The 13,597-nt window shown below is 49.1% G+C and overlaps 3 protein-coding genes across 3 annotated transcripts; all 3 read right to left on the reverse strand.

Annotated features, from left to right (window-relative positions):
• Positions 1-704: 704 nt before the first annotated feature.
• BO70DRAFT_366984 (putative ARF GTPase activator (Csx2)) lies at positions 705-4,927 on the reverse strand. The gene is made up of 6 exons (XM_025544473.1): positions 4,838-4,927; positions 4,557-4,690; positions 2,791-4,465; positions 2,629-2,719; positions 905-2,571; positions 705-726 (listed from the first exon to the last, which is right to left on the reverse strand). Exons 1-5 carry the CDS (start codon positions 4,899-4,901, stop codon positions 1,173-1,175), a joined length of 3,363 nt encoding a protein of 1,120 aa, XP_025394279.1. The 5' UTR covers positions 4,902-4,927; the 3' UTR covers positions 705-726; positions 905-1,172.
• A 1,807-nt stretch (positions 4,928-6,734) lies between these two features.
• BO70DRAFT_204702 (C2 domain protein) lies at positions 6,735-8,934 on the reverse strand. The gene is made up of 3 exons (XM_025538622.1): positions 7,976-8,934; positions 7,088-7,910; positions 6,735-7,039 (listed from the first exon to the last, which is right to left on the reverse strand). Exons 1-3 carry the CDS (start codon positions 8,773-8,775, stop codon positions 6,908-6,910), a joined length of 1,755 nt encoding a protein of 584 aa, XP_025394280.1. The 5' UTR covers positions 8,776-8,934; the 3' UTR covers positions 6,735-6,907.
• Positions 8,935-9,353: 419 nt separating this feature from the next.
• BO70DRAFT_325355 (DNA repair protein RAD16) lies at positions 9,354-13,487 on the reverse strand. Its single transcript, XM_025540641.1, has 11 exons — positions 13,217-13,487; positions 12,135-13,060; positions 11,754-12,083; positions 11,581-11,689; positions 11,454-11,528; positions 11,344-11,402; positions 11,056-11,276; positions 10,947-10,993; positions 10,771-10,897; positions 9,966-10,718; positions 9,354-9,900 (listed from the first exon to the last, which is right to left on the reverse strand). Exons 1-11 carry the CDS (start codon positions 13,263-13,265, stop codon positions 9,669-9,671), a joined length of 2,928 nt encoding a protein of 975 aa, XP_025394281.1. The 5' UTR covers positions 13,266-13,487; the 3' UTR covers positions 9,354-9,668.
• Positions 13,488-13,597: the final 110 nt, after the last annotated feature.

The following is a 13,597-nucleotide window of genomic DNA, read 5'->3' on the forward strand; positions in this document are numbered from 1 at the left end:
AGCTTGTCCCCTTTATGGTAGAGAGCACTGCTGTGGCTTGGGTAGAGCCACTTCAATCACCCAATGGGGCTGCGATACTTGTCCAATCCACATGAGGAGACGGGTGGTGGCACCTCGAGATGATACCCAGTTTTGCCAACGTCGTGCGGCGCTTATCGACTCCGTCGCAGCGCGTGCCTTTGGCCCACCGGCTCTCGCCCCCCAAATGTCGCAGTCACACACCAAAGGATAGGACATCCACTTCCCGTGGCAAAGAGCGCTGCAGAGGCTGTGCTAGCTAATGTAGGCCATTGCTACACAGGAGCATCATCGGGCGAAGATCTTCATGGCATAACCAGTTCCTAGCAAGGCTTGTTCCTAGCTATCATAGCAAGTGTCTATGACTGCGTACGTACGGGATTCTTTTACCTGCGTTTCATTTGGCCTGCAAGCGGAATACGCCCCAATGACCTGTCGCGTCTGTCCTTCTTACATCGATAGTGTGGAGCTAAGGCTCCCAAATATTTTTTTCAAGGGGCGAGGTCTATCAGTTGTGCCTGGAACTGACAAGGCTGCCCTGGTGTGTGAAACCCCAGCAATCTAGTGCGGTGGTACGATCCTTGCTGCCTCACAACTAATGTTTGGCTTACACAATGATCATATATAATTTTATTTGACCAGGACGAGTCCTCTGCCGCACGGAACTCTATCTTCTAGGTAAGTGACGAATTAAGACATAGACATGCGCTGCCGTAACATTAGCTTCAAGATGCAGATTGAACATCAGAAACCTAACCGGAACGAACAGGTGCGGATAACATCGTGAACCGGGGGGGGGGGGGGGGGGGGGAGAAAGAACATATGGAAAGAGTCAATGGGGAATATTTGAAGGCAGGAGAAAAAGTAGAACAAGACGGGTGCCTACCACACAATAGATAGGAATGATATTGACAATGAATACAAGATGATAAGTGAAATGAGAAGTAAGCATGAGCATACTCAACGTCGGCAAAAGCAAGATGTTCTCCTGACAGATACGCCGACTGTAGAGACTCAAACTCGAGTCTCAACATCATATCATATCTGGTTGAGCTTCGTTATAATTATAAATTAAGAAGGAACCCACTCAAACGCCTAGAACCAGGAGTAGATATGAACGGGAAAACAAGACCAGTCCGACCATAATCCACTCGCTAGCGATCAATCCCTAACGAGGCTACCTTACCAGCGAATCTGGCGCCGGCGCTGCCCCTTTTGTGCAATTTCTCACGCTCCTTGCTATCTAAGGAGCTCGGTGCCTGCGACGGCAGGGCGTTGGTATCGTTACCTGTACCGCGAATTGCGGGCAGCGAGCCAAACGATTCGGCTGCAGCTCTCCCGGGCGCCGGGAGAGCAGTAGGGGGTGTCCCGAAGGCGGACACTCTTGCAGTTCTCTGGCTTAAATACAGCTGAGCTGACGATGAGAGAGGAATCGGCGGGGGTTGCAAAGGAATTTCGGCTCCATTTTGGACGAGAAGTTCCGCAATCGGAAAGGGAATGGCTTTGACAGGAGGGGTTCCAGGAGGCCTAGCTGATACACTAGAAGTCGAACCAGGAGATGCGGGATCTGCTGCGGCAAGAGCGAGGAAGACCGCATGAGTGTCACGAGAGCGATCAGTAACGTTTACATTGGCACGAAGTGCAATGCCGTAGAGGACGCCCTGGATGTCGTTCTTTTTGATTGCAGCAAGTAGTGTTTCATCTGAAGTCGCGAACCGTGACAACGGGGAAGGTAGTTGTTGGACGTACGCTCGTTCGCTGTATTTTGCGGTAATGAACTTCAGTCTTTGGTCACGGGTCGACATTGCTGTTGGTTTCAGAGCTTGATCAAGTGTCGCCTCCCACACCATGTTGCTGACACGGTTACCGATTTGTAAAAGAATTTCAACAATATCATTCGAGAAAGAGTTGACGTCCAGTGTGAGCGAGCGAATTTTGGAAATATGCGTTCCAAGCGATCGGTGGATTCCACTGCACTCAATGCAAAGTACAATCCCCAGATTGATAGAGACCCATTCGACCTTGGATGTAGACCCACAGTCCGCGCACCAGTTGTTGCCTTGGTCCGCATCCCGAATAGTTTGGAGTAGCTTAGAGGGATTCTCTTCAAAACCATGGCCGTCGCCGCGGACATAGCTCGGCCTTGCACCTACTGTGGTACGACGGGTAACACTGTTATTAGACGCCGTCGAATAGGAGTGTTGACCAGAATACGAAGAGCTCTTTCCAGTTAGCACAGAGCCAATATCGCGACCAATAGATGTACTATCATTGTCAGATGAAACTGGAGGCGGGGACATGCCGCGACCCTCGACAGCACTCTGCAAAGCATTATTAATGGCTCGGATCCAGTTGGCCATGTCTTCTTCCGAAGTTGCTTGATAGATACGCTTGTACTGCGGTGTGATGACCTCAAAGCAAAAGCGGCGTTCCGCGTTCCGAGCCTCTCGCACTGAAGCCATCCGGAGGTCGATTGGATCCATATGCAAGTCAAGCTTCTGTTTCCAGTTACTATACTCTGAAAGCTTCCCCTGATCCAACACAATCCAAAACCTATGAAAATGAAAGAGAATCAGCTGAGCAGTCGCAGGAATAAGGAGATATACTTACTTATGCCAAGCCTGCTTGTTAATACCCTTGGGATCAATATGTGACCCCGGCCGTGATAATGCCCAGAGCAGGCCTTCCTTTCGTTGCTGGCCTGCGGCATCATCAGCAAATGAAGCGCTCGGGAGTCTGAGCTCCAGCATAGTCTTCTAGGCGCTCACGTACCAGTGGAACCCATGGTTGAAACAAGCATTGAGGGCCCAGCTGAAGGGTTAGCAGAGCTGGCTTGCGGCAAGATTGAGCTACTATTGCTGATAACGCCTCGCAATTGAGATCCTGTGCTATCTGCACGCCCTAGCTCTGTCTCTCTCTCTGACTTCAAGTTACCACCACCATTCCCGGGAAGAGCGGACGACGGCCCTGCTTGGATCACAGAATCGGGTTCAATAAATATGTTACTGCTCTTTTCCAACGCTCTTCGCTTTTCTTCCCTCTCCGTTCTCTGAAATTGAAATTCTTTGTCGGCTTGGTTGACCTCATGGATCAGAGCATCAAGTTGGGGGACCATGTTATCAACTTTTTTGGCAGCTGCAAGAAAGCTCTTGGCTTGGGTATCCGCATATTTGGTGAGATGAGAAAGAACCTCTTGCTCTTTACGGCCGCCATGGAGATCTTGCATGAAGGATGAGTAATCGAAGCGCTTCAGCTCGAAATTGCGTCGTTTTGCCTGATATTTGGAGTCACTTTCCACGCGCTTCTTTTCCTTTAAAGAATCCTGGCGTTGACCGAGGTAGCGGCTAACATAAGCGTAATAGTCTCTGCTCTCTTCCTCGAACTCCTTTTTCTTAGCCTCAGCTTGTTTAATGTCATTGTTATAGAGTTTTATCAGTGGTTCAATGACAAGTTTTTGGAGCTGGATAGTGTTCAGCCGTTCATAATTTAGTATTTGCCGCGCCGTGTTCTCAAAGTAATGATCAAGGGCAGGTTGTATTGCGTTTGCGTTAGAAGTTGAGGCTTCATTTAGCGCAGAGAGAAATCCTTCTACGGCGTCATTACATGCCGTCTGCGCTTGCTGGGCTGCCTCTGCCTTCTTGAGGACCTTTTTAATCTTGGCACGCATGTTTCCTGTCTTTTGTTCCAGAGCTTTCATTGTGGCCCGAAACAGCGGACCATCTTCAACCACGCTCATGTCGTCGCCCGGACGCGAATGAGGTAGGTCAACCTTGACAGGAGGTACAGCGGTATGGGTTGGTGGGGCGGCTGTGTCGCCGGCTTCTGGGGGTGTTCCGGGAATAACCTGGGTATTAGAGGCTGCGTCCGCATCGCTAGAATGGGAAAGAATTGATTGCGAGGACGGAATGCGATTGCGAAAAGGGACGTTAATTTCCAGGTTTGGCGACGAAACCTGTGGGCTTGGGAGCGAGCGTACAGTGTTCTGTACCCAGAATGAAAAGTGGGCAAGTGTATTCAACCGATTAGCTCTTTGATCGTAATCCAAGAAGCTGCAGCTGTTTCTCCAACCACCACCTCTATCTTCCACTACTTTGGGAGGCTTCCATTTCCACGACCAGTCGAATTGAATTGACGGGCTGCCCGCAGTGGAGTAGTCTCCTACCAACTGTACATTGGAATTGTTCTGTAGATTAGGGTTGGCATGAAATTCTCTAGTGATCAGATTGTCCAAGTCCCGGGAATTTGGCGCATGTGCGAACGTGAGGCCCGTAAGTATAGTGTCAGCCACTTCGGGTAAAGAAGTTGAGACACCATTAACGGTCGAATTGGCAAAAGTTCCAGTTTGTGTTTGTCGCAGTATGAAGTTGAAGTGGAAATTCAACTCGTCTTCGTTGTTCAAGCGCAAGAGGAACGTAGGTACTGGAGCAGACGGGGAGAGGTCGGGATCCTAATTGACGACAAGGATAGTGATCAGTCACCGAAAAATGCCCTTAAGTCCAATGCCCTCCTTCTCTCTCGCCTTATGCCCGGGGACTTACCTGTATATATTCTATTGGATTTTCGTCGCCAGTATCACGCTTGGCAGCATATCTTGTAGCGGGAAATGAGTTTGGGACCAGATTTAATAGCACGCGCCGTCGAGAGTTGGTTACTGTCACGGAAGCGATTGTAACTAGTAAAGACGCGATCGATCAATATCACCAGTAAACGAACGTGGGGCGTGTAAAGGGGAAAGAGAGCCAGGGACCAGGGGCAAAAGAAACTAGACATAGAATTCAAGGGCACATGTTTGGCACCGTCGCCAGATTGAGAAACTTACACCTTGTCTGATCTTTGAAGTACAAGTCCCCGGTATCATCAAGACGACTTGCTACATTGCCCATTGTGAAATTGCTGGAGCTAACTACCGAACTTGCATCCAAGAGAGGCCGGAGAAGTGACCGGGGCGGGTGAAGGTAACCATCGACAGTCAGCGGGCCCGCAGCAGGATGGAAGGCCGATTCGAAGTCAATTCCAGTAAACGCGTCAACATCCAGCTCACTGTCCGACCGTCAGGGAAGCAGCGCCGACTTGCTTGCAGTGAGCAGGTAAGAACACCAACTAAGTAGGGTGAGACAACCAGGTGGTCGCGGGCGGAAATCAGGAAGGACAAGAAGCGGGGGCAGGAACGGTGAGGTGAGTGATTTAGTCCGGGTCGATGTCGAGGAAGGAGGTTCGGATGGGGTGGCAGAGAGAGGTTGACAGAAGCAAGAAGAGAGAGAGGTGGGGAGAGGGGAATTTGGGGGGGTGGAGGTATGTATGAAGATGAGAAAGAAGGAGAGTGAGAGAGAGGGAGGGAGAGAAGGGGAGAGGGGGAGGGGAGGAGGGGGGGAGGCGCGGACAGAGAGAGAGGGGAGGAATAAGAATATTTGTGGATTAGTAGTTGGATTGAGATAGATGATTAGGAGGATGGTGGTGGTGGTGTGTAGGAGTGAGCACCACTAGAATAACTGCCTGCCTACAGTAGTTAGTGTAGTAGTTAGTACAGAGCAGTACAGAGCAGTACTACTGGGTAATAAAATAGGTCGAGATGCCTGCCTACCTGGGTTTCATTGTGGTATGTACGGAGGAAGGAAGTACCTCGCAGTCGCAGGACCCTACAGATTACTACAGTAAGAGAGGTACTTATCCGCAGAACTAATCTCGAGTACCAGGTACCTCTTACCTACTAAGGCCGTAAGCCTGTAAGACTGAAACAAACGAGCCGGGGCTGAAAATGGGGCTAAGGCCAAAATAGGAATTACCTTTAGTTATGGATACCCAGTGCTTAGGTAGGTAGGGTGTAGGTACGGAGTAGATACCTGGTAGTACACCAAGCCAGACACGCAATTTGCGTACCTCTGATGTACCTGTCTAGATAAACATAATACATAAGATCGATCATGCTAGGCTCGTGTTCCTTCCCTGGATCTGTCTACTACTAGTAGGTAACAACGGGCTTACTGATGCATGCACATGGTATTACAAAGTACTACGTACCACTCCGGTAGTTGCGTAGGCATGGCTCGAGATGAATCGTGATTGATATATATTTTATTTCCATCCCTGACCCAACAGCCCAATACCAGACCATCATTATCCCTATCTAACTATGATATTCGTCAATGCAGAGCCTATGGCACTCTACTGGTGCCTAGTAATATCAGGTGATACGGTGTAATACTAACATTAATAAATACTAGTAGGCACATACTCATACGATGGCTGGCACTCAGGTCATCCATCATTCTTCTCATGCGGCATGCGCGTCAGACTGTGGTGGAGCTATTCCTCGTTCTGCTACTCCGTAGCAACGGGGCCGAGTCTATGAACCGTGGGGTCTATCTACGCCGCGGCCCCCAAAACTCCTTCACGCGTTTGAGAGGTAATGAATGCCCTTGGATATTCATATCTCCTGTTACTTCTTCCATATTCGCACAAAGTCCTGGGCTGGTAATAGCAATAGTAGGCGAGAAGTACCAGGAGCGCCAAGCTGATAGGCAGGTAGGTGGTCATAAGCATTAATCATAATATATAAAGAACAGCCTGTGCGCTTCCGAGGTCCACAGCAGACGAAGGAAATACTTATCTACAATAGCTTGTGCTGCTTACTTACCAAACGTTATTGTATCGAATCATCAGCAACAATGTCTAAGACCAGACCAGAGAAACAAAAGGGGGCTCAAGAAGTGTGTGATACCATGCCCGCCCGTAAACTCATGGTGCGCGACTCCCCGAGGGAGCCCGTTTGTACCAAATCCCTAGGTGACTGTAGGCAGCCCATTAATTAAGAACCTGTTGACTTAATGCATGGTATAGTAGACTATGTTGTCGGCATATGGCGAGCATAAAGGCTGGTTAATCTCGGCCATCAAAGAGTAGATGTCCGTTCATCCACACCATATTCTCCAGTAGCCCTCGATGTTCCCGAATCACCAGCGGATACGGCCCTCTGTGACCCTAAAGGCCTTTCAGGCTCATTAGGGCTGCCATGATTGTCTGCCTGTGCCCATCTCATCATTTGACTCTTCACATCACGCATGCCATATACCTTTTGCGCAAAATCGCCTCGTTTCTTGTGGCGTGCGCCACTGCGCTCATCCAGCTCCTCCTGGTCTGAACTGGATATAGAAGAAAGGGACGAGCTGTTGCTTCGCTGGAGGAATATCATCTGATTGCCTTCACTCTTTTTGAACTCCCTTTGTTCATTTTTCAAAGCTTCCATCTGGGCTGCATCTTCCTTGCAATCGAGCGTGGTAACGTGAAGACCAGAGAGGTTTGATGAGATGAACCGCTTCAAAATGGGAAGACACTGGCTGTTTGGGCGATATGTTCCGCTGTCATTGTCGATGAAGAGCTCATAATCGGCTGGATCAGTTGACATCTCCGAGTCTTCCAGTAGCTCGTCGCCGGAGTAACTACCTCCCGAATGATGTGTAGTTTCCGAGTACCGATGACGGCGATGCTTCCGACGCAAGAAAAACTCACCAGAATATGCGATATATATCGATACATCGCTGTGCATAGTGTGCTTACTGAGTAAATCGATTCCGAATTCCTTTCCCGTCTCTGTAAAGCGAAATTGCCCATCCAGCGTGATAACATATGTGAAAATTCTCCCGCCCTGTGCGTAATGAACGAAGTCAAGAAACTTCTGTGTGAGTGCAATGCACGGCGAGGAAAATTGACCATTCAGCGTTGTCTTGTCGAAGTTGTAGATACGCTCATGTTGATGATGTAGCGCCCGGTTGAGTATCCTCCCACGAAGGCTGTGTGATGTGAACATCCCGGCCACAAATGGTTTAAACTCGACATAACGATGATAGAGCTCAGTGGGTACAGGGCCTTTGAGCTGGATCTGAATTGCCTGGAAGCTGCACACTAGTGTAAGCGTGCTGCCTTTGCCAATGATTTCAGACAGGGCAACAGAAAAACGTACTTGTAGCGACTTATTGTTTTCTTCTTACCATGTCGGCTCTGGACCTCATCTTTAGTCCCCGCTATCCTTCCAATTAGAGGAGAGAAATGCTTGAACCAATAGTTTGGCCCAACAGTGTACATATGAGCTCCTTCATCACCTGGTGTTTTCCCCAAGCATTCTACGCTGATGACTAGATGTGACCCGACATCTAGGCGCCGCGAGGCCAGCGCAGCGATGTTTCCGAATAAATAGACGCGTTTGCTACCCATGCGCTTCTTGACGCGAAATGACTGCTCCTTGATTCCGGGCCAATGGTCACGGACCGCATCCACTTCGACGTAGGCATTCCCGAGCTTGTCATCGTGATCGGCAGCGTCTTCGTCATAAACTTGACATTTTAATTGAAAACCGGAAGCAGGGACATTGGCGACTATCCACTCACTCTCCCATGTTGGATCCCGGTTTTTGCGCACAGTTGGGGTCCGGAAGGAAAGAAGAGGGTCCTGCTTGTGGCGTTGAGGCAAGTCGACAATTAACTGGGCCAACACATATGGGTCAGAAGAAAAACTGCCGAAGTCTGCGCAAGGAAGATTGACGCCACGGTGAAAGGTGAACTTGAGAGTGTAGCCTGGCGGCGCGTGGGGATAAGGCGTGCTATCGAAGCCTCCGGCGGGCTCTGATTGGGACGACTCATCACCATTCATAGCAGCCTTCATGGCGGCTGCACGACCCTGCATGTGCTCGGATTTGTCGAAAAATTTCGGTCCATACTTGTCGACGGGATACCGTCGCCGTGTCCGTGGCTGTGTTTCTTCCATTATTGGCGGCGGCGGCGGTCGCGATCACTTAGATGCTATTGTTGCTGCCTGCGCAAAGTTGCGATCAGCACGCAGATGCGGGACAGTGCAGGTGGAGCAAAAATTGATTGATCACACTGCATGGCAATGCTACGTACTGTAGAACGAAGTCGGCAGATAACTACCTATGCAGTAGTAGAGTAGTACCAGGGAGGTCAAGCGGAGAATGGGCGATCAACTGAAACCCCCGGATTCGAGTGTGAGTAATAAAATCTTTAACCGTTGAACCGCGGGGTGGGACCTACCTACCTAGTAGTCTTCAAGAAGACTGAAGTCTCGGCTATGACAACGATGGATCGCGCGCAGGGACCCAGACGCACAGCAATCTGTAAAGGGCAGCCAGTGATACTGGTAAAACTACTTTAGTATCTACCGAAAGTAGTGGTAGTAGTATAGGGCTGGTTGACGGAGGGAGGAACTTGAATAGTGTTCGGAATAGAAGGAACAGGGGAAGTGGATTGTTTCCCCCCCTAATTCCAAAAGTGCCGCGGCTGTGACATCATGGCATACGTACTATACAACGCTAACCTGAACTTTGTGCCTACCAGGTACCCTATACACTTCAAAGAGCATATCTAGAGCCTCTTACCCCGTACCGAGGACTGCTACACTAGAAGGCGACAGTTTGTTTGGTTGGCTCCCAAAAGTGATTTAGCTGACCAACGTATGTCGAATCTTGGCCATTCTATTATCTCCGCCCGTGGCTTCGCTATCCACCATTTAGATGCTACCTGCGGAAGCCATCAAACGGCCTTTTTCTAGCAAGTTGCAGGATGGTATCTGCAGTTGAATCCCCCTTCCTCGCCCTCCTCCCCCTCCTCCCCCTCCTCTCCCGCCATCCCTTAATCGTCCCATCAAGATCCCCTGAACAAGAACTGCATATCTTCCGGGGTGAGCTTCTCTAGAGCTTCTCCTTGATCCTTGTTGATGGTCCCATTGATCATGTTGGCCTTCTTCTCTTGCAACATCACAATGCGAGACTCCACCGAATCCTCAATGCAGAGTCGGGTAATAACGCAGGGCCGACGTTGGCCGATTCGATGGCATCGATCAGCACTTTGCCATTCAGCAGCCGGGTTCCACCATCTAAGCGACAGAGAGATCAGCAAGGGCTCACAAAATTCGTTAAGCTGTTGGTCCAGGGCACTTACGGGTCAACTATGAAAACCCTCGATGCCTCTGTTAGGTTCAAAGCCACACCACCGGCTTTGAGAGACACCAAAAAGACTTCAACATCCACATTGTTCATGAAATATTCGATGGACTTTTGACGCTGCGCGGGCGTCATTGTGCCATCTAGCATGACGGTGTTGAAACCAGCCCGACGCAGACGCCATTCCACAAGCTGCAACATTGAAGTGAACTGAGAGAAAACAATAGACTTCAGCGTTTGCTTTTTGCTTCTCAGTTTGTATAGTTCATAAATGAGCATCTCGATCTTTGTCGATGATGTCCATTCCTCCATTCGGATCCGATTGATTATGGAATTTTTCTTGATGTGTTCTTCCTCTTGCTCGATATCGGGCTGTTCGAAATCTATCGACAGAGGAATATGACACCGAGGGCAATCGATAATGGAGTTTGCATCAAACGACTGAACATAGTCCTTGGCACACCTGCGGCAAAACTCATGGTGGCAACGGGAGCGAATTGCTTCTTCTGCAGGTTCGTCACAGATGCTGCAGACAAGAACATTTTGCCCAGTCTCTGCGTGCTTCTTCAAAATAAGATCTGGGTGATTTGCCACTTGGCGCATTTGCATGATAAGCCCGAAGATATTAGCATAATTGTTCAGCATGACGCCGCGGCTCACGTAGGTATCAAATTGCCTCGAAGAGTTAGTCATGATACTCCGAGAGAAATCCCGCTCGATCTCCCCGAAGAACTCATTTTTAAGAATCACACTAAAGTAATGTCAGCATAGCCTGAAAAGCTCTACAATACATAGTTACGCACCGTTTTGGTGGGAGCTCCATCGAAGCTGTATGGTCTCGCTTTACTCGCCTGAGCATGATTCTATCAGTTATGAGGCGCAACTTTGACAGTGCCTCCTTTCGGGCATGAGCATTATCCCTCTCGGTGACTTTCAAGTGTTAGAATAGACCCAAGATAATATTTGTGACAGAACTTACTGGGATTCAATATTTCCTGGTTGAAGACTGAGACGTGGCTGAATCCACTGTATCCGGAGTTAGTATTTCAGGGTAAAACCAGGATAGATGTGACGGATAAATCTTGTACCTATGTCTGCATTCAGTGCATCGTTTCTCTGCGTCTTGGGACCAATGCAGCTGCTGGCATTTGCACTGTTTGCAGAAGTAACAGGCAAAAGGACGGACTTCCAGGAAGCGAAGAAGGGAAAAAAACTCTCCAATCCGGTTCTGAACCGGTGTACCAGAGAGACACCATTTATAGTTAGCTTTCAGGGCAAAGCATGCACGGGCAACGCTAGTTGTACGTTGCTAGGCGTATATGTTAGTAGACTGCTAAATGGACCTGAGAAAAGTTGGAGTAAAAAAGAGGGATTACCTTAATGCTATGCGCCTCGTCCAGGATCAATCGATGAAACTGAATTGAGTGGATAACACCTTCCTGAGGTCAGATCTATTCCTATATTGAGCAAGGGTTGGATTACTCACTGTCTTCCTTCACAATCCCATCACTACGATTCCACCCCTTCCATTCTTTGCGATGTATGGATTCAAGGCCAGAATCTATAACAATCGTCAGCTCTCAATATTTGGACTCCCATGATTATGTACTCACAAGATATCATTATCACATCATAAGCCTGAAGATCTTCCCTTGAGAGTGTTTTGACCCTGGGGTTTGAATTATGATGGACAAGAACCTTTAACTGACCGCTTGTGTATTCCTAATTAAGAAGGTCAATGGCACTGTAGCCTCACAAAAAAAAAACAACAACAACAACAACCAACCTTGATCTCCGATTGCCATTGCATTAGTGCAACTGGGGGAACAACAACAAGGGACGGCCTGTGAACAGGGTAATCAGACATGAGCAGTGAGACTGCTTGGATGGTTTTGCCCATGCCCATCTCGTCGCCCAACAATCCTCCTTTGTACTGTGTCTTTTCTTGTTGCATCATCCAGTTCAGACCTTCAAGCTGGAATGGCTTGAGCGTTCTTGATATCCCCGAGGGCTGTTCTGCCATTACCGGTTGGACAGGAGGCGTATTTCTCAAATCATCCCACATTTTTGTAATGTATGGATGTTGCTTTTCGAGTTTTCTTCTTTCTCTCAAGGCCTAGATTCTTGGTTGGAAAATGCAAGATGTTATTCTGACAGACTAACGTACCCGATTGCTCATCCCGATCTCATCTGGCACTGGGTGAACGACTGTAGTTGCTCTGCGTGAAATTCTTGAATTCCCAGCACGGGCTCTAGAATTTTGAACCATCCTTACGGTTGGAATATTCTGTCGTATTAAAGGTTTATCTTCTTCACTCGAGGAACTCGTAGAATTGGTGAATTTAGCGTCGCTTTCATACTCGTCATCTAGACCACCTTCAAGTACATCGTGAGGGGCTTGATAAAGGGCGGTACTCTTGTTCGCTGATCGAAGAGACCTTCGGACTCGGCGCTGTGGTGCCATTAATTGGGGAAGCCTTTGCTCACTTTCATCTTCATCTGTATCGTAATCAGATTCAAGTGCAGCCAAATCGCGCTTAAGACCAATGGAGTCCTCTGCTGCTGCGACAGAAGCATGACTCAAAGCTTTTCGTAGTTTAAAGGGTGGTTCTTCGTACTCTTGGGCTTGTAGAGCTCGGGCCAAAGCTGCGTCGGAGTCCTCGGGAGTACCAAAGCGTGCTGACAGTGCCGCAGACGATCTCTTGAGTGGTCGTGTTGCGTACAAAGACATGGTGCTTGATCGTAGTTCCCGGGCTCGCACGGAAGCATTGATTCTTTTGCTCGGCCTGCTTACATCTGATTCGACGGGAGTAACAGCAATGCTGGTTCCCGGAGTACTGTAAGCATGAGTCTCATCTGCTAATTCATCTTCGGCTGGGACGGACGATGCCGAAGGAGAAGAGGGCGGAGGCTTCTTCACAGGGATTGCAACTTCGAGGGTCGTCCCACGGGGACACCCAGCCTTGCCCGTTGGTCTCAAATCTCTACCAACCCCCGCATCCCCTTGAGTATTATCCAGGTTCTTGACGGAAGATGTCAACGATGTTCGAGCCAATCTCGCAGAGGTTCGTCTGGGCAGAGACGTGGTGATATCTAGCAATCGTCCAAATGTCAGTTAATGCCGATGTATCTTCATTTCGGCCGCAGCCTGCGTTTATGTGATTTCCCCCGTGCCTGCGTCTCAGGCCCTTCCATCCGGGACAGATTTGAGGTGGCAGAGAAGGGGGGGGGATTATGGAGAACTCTCACCAGTGAGCGGGGGGTTCCCCGGGTTTGAAAATGTTGGTTTTCTCCCCATTTTAGTTGAAAGGCAGAACAAGAATAAATCAATGAGATTAATCCAGCCCTTTCCCGAGTATCACAAGTTGAAAAGCTGAAGGGTTTCGTGGCAAGTTGAACCTGATACAGTTGATGCAGCGCCACCCGAAGGTACCTTGCTTTGCCGCGGGATGACTATGGCGTAAGTACGGTAGGATGACGGAAGTTTGGGAGAAAGAAAAAAAAATCGCCTCCCCTTTTTCCTGGAAGGATTCGCTGTTCTAACTCATGCTCCCATCCGGGCAGAGTTGGCCACCCGACCGTCTTCCTTCCCAATCCAACTGTCTACTCCGTACCCCGAACGCCGTACAC

Source organism: Aspergillus heteromorphus (assembly GCF_003184545.1).
Source record: "Aspergillus heteromorphus CBS 117.55 chromosome Unknown BO70scaffold_63, whole genome shotgun sequence".
Lineage (NCBI taxonomy): Eukaryota > Fungi > Ascomycota > Eurotiomycetes > Eurotiales > Aspergillaceae > Aspergillus > Aspergillus heteromorphus.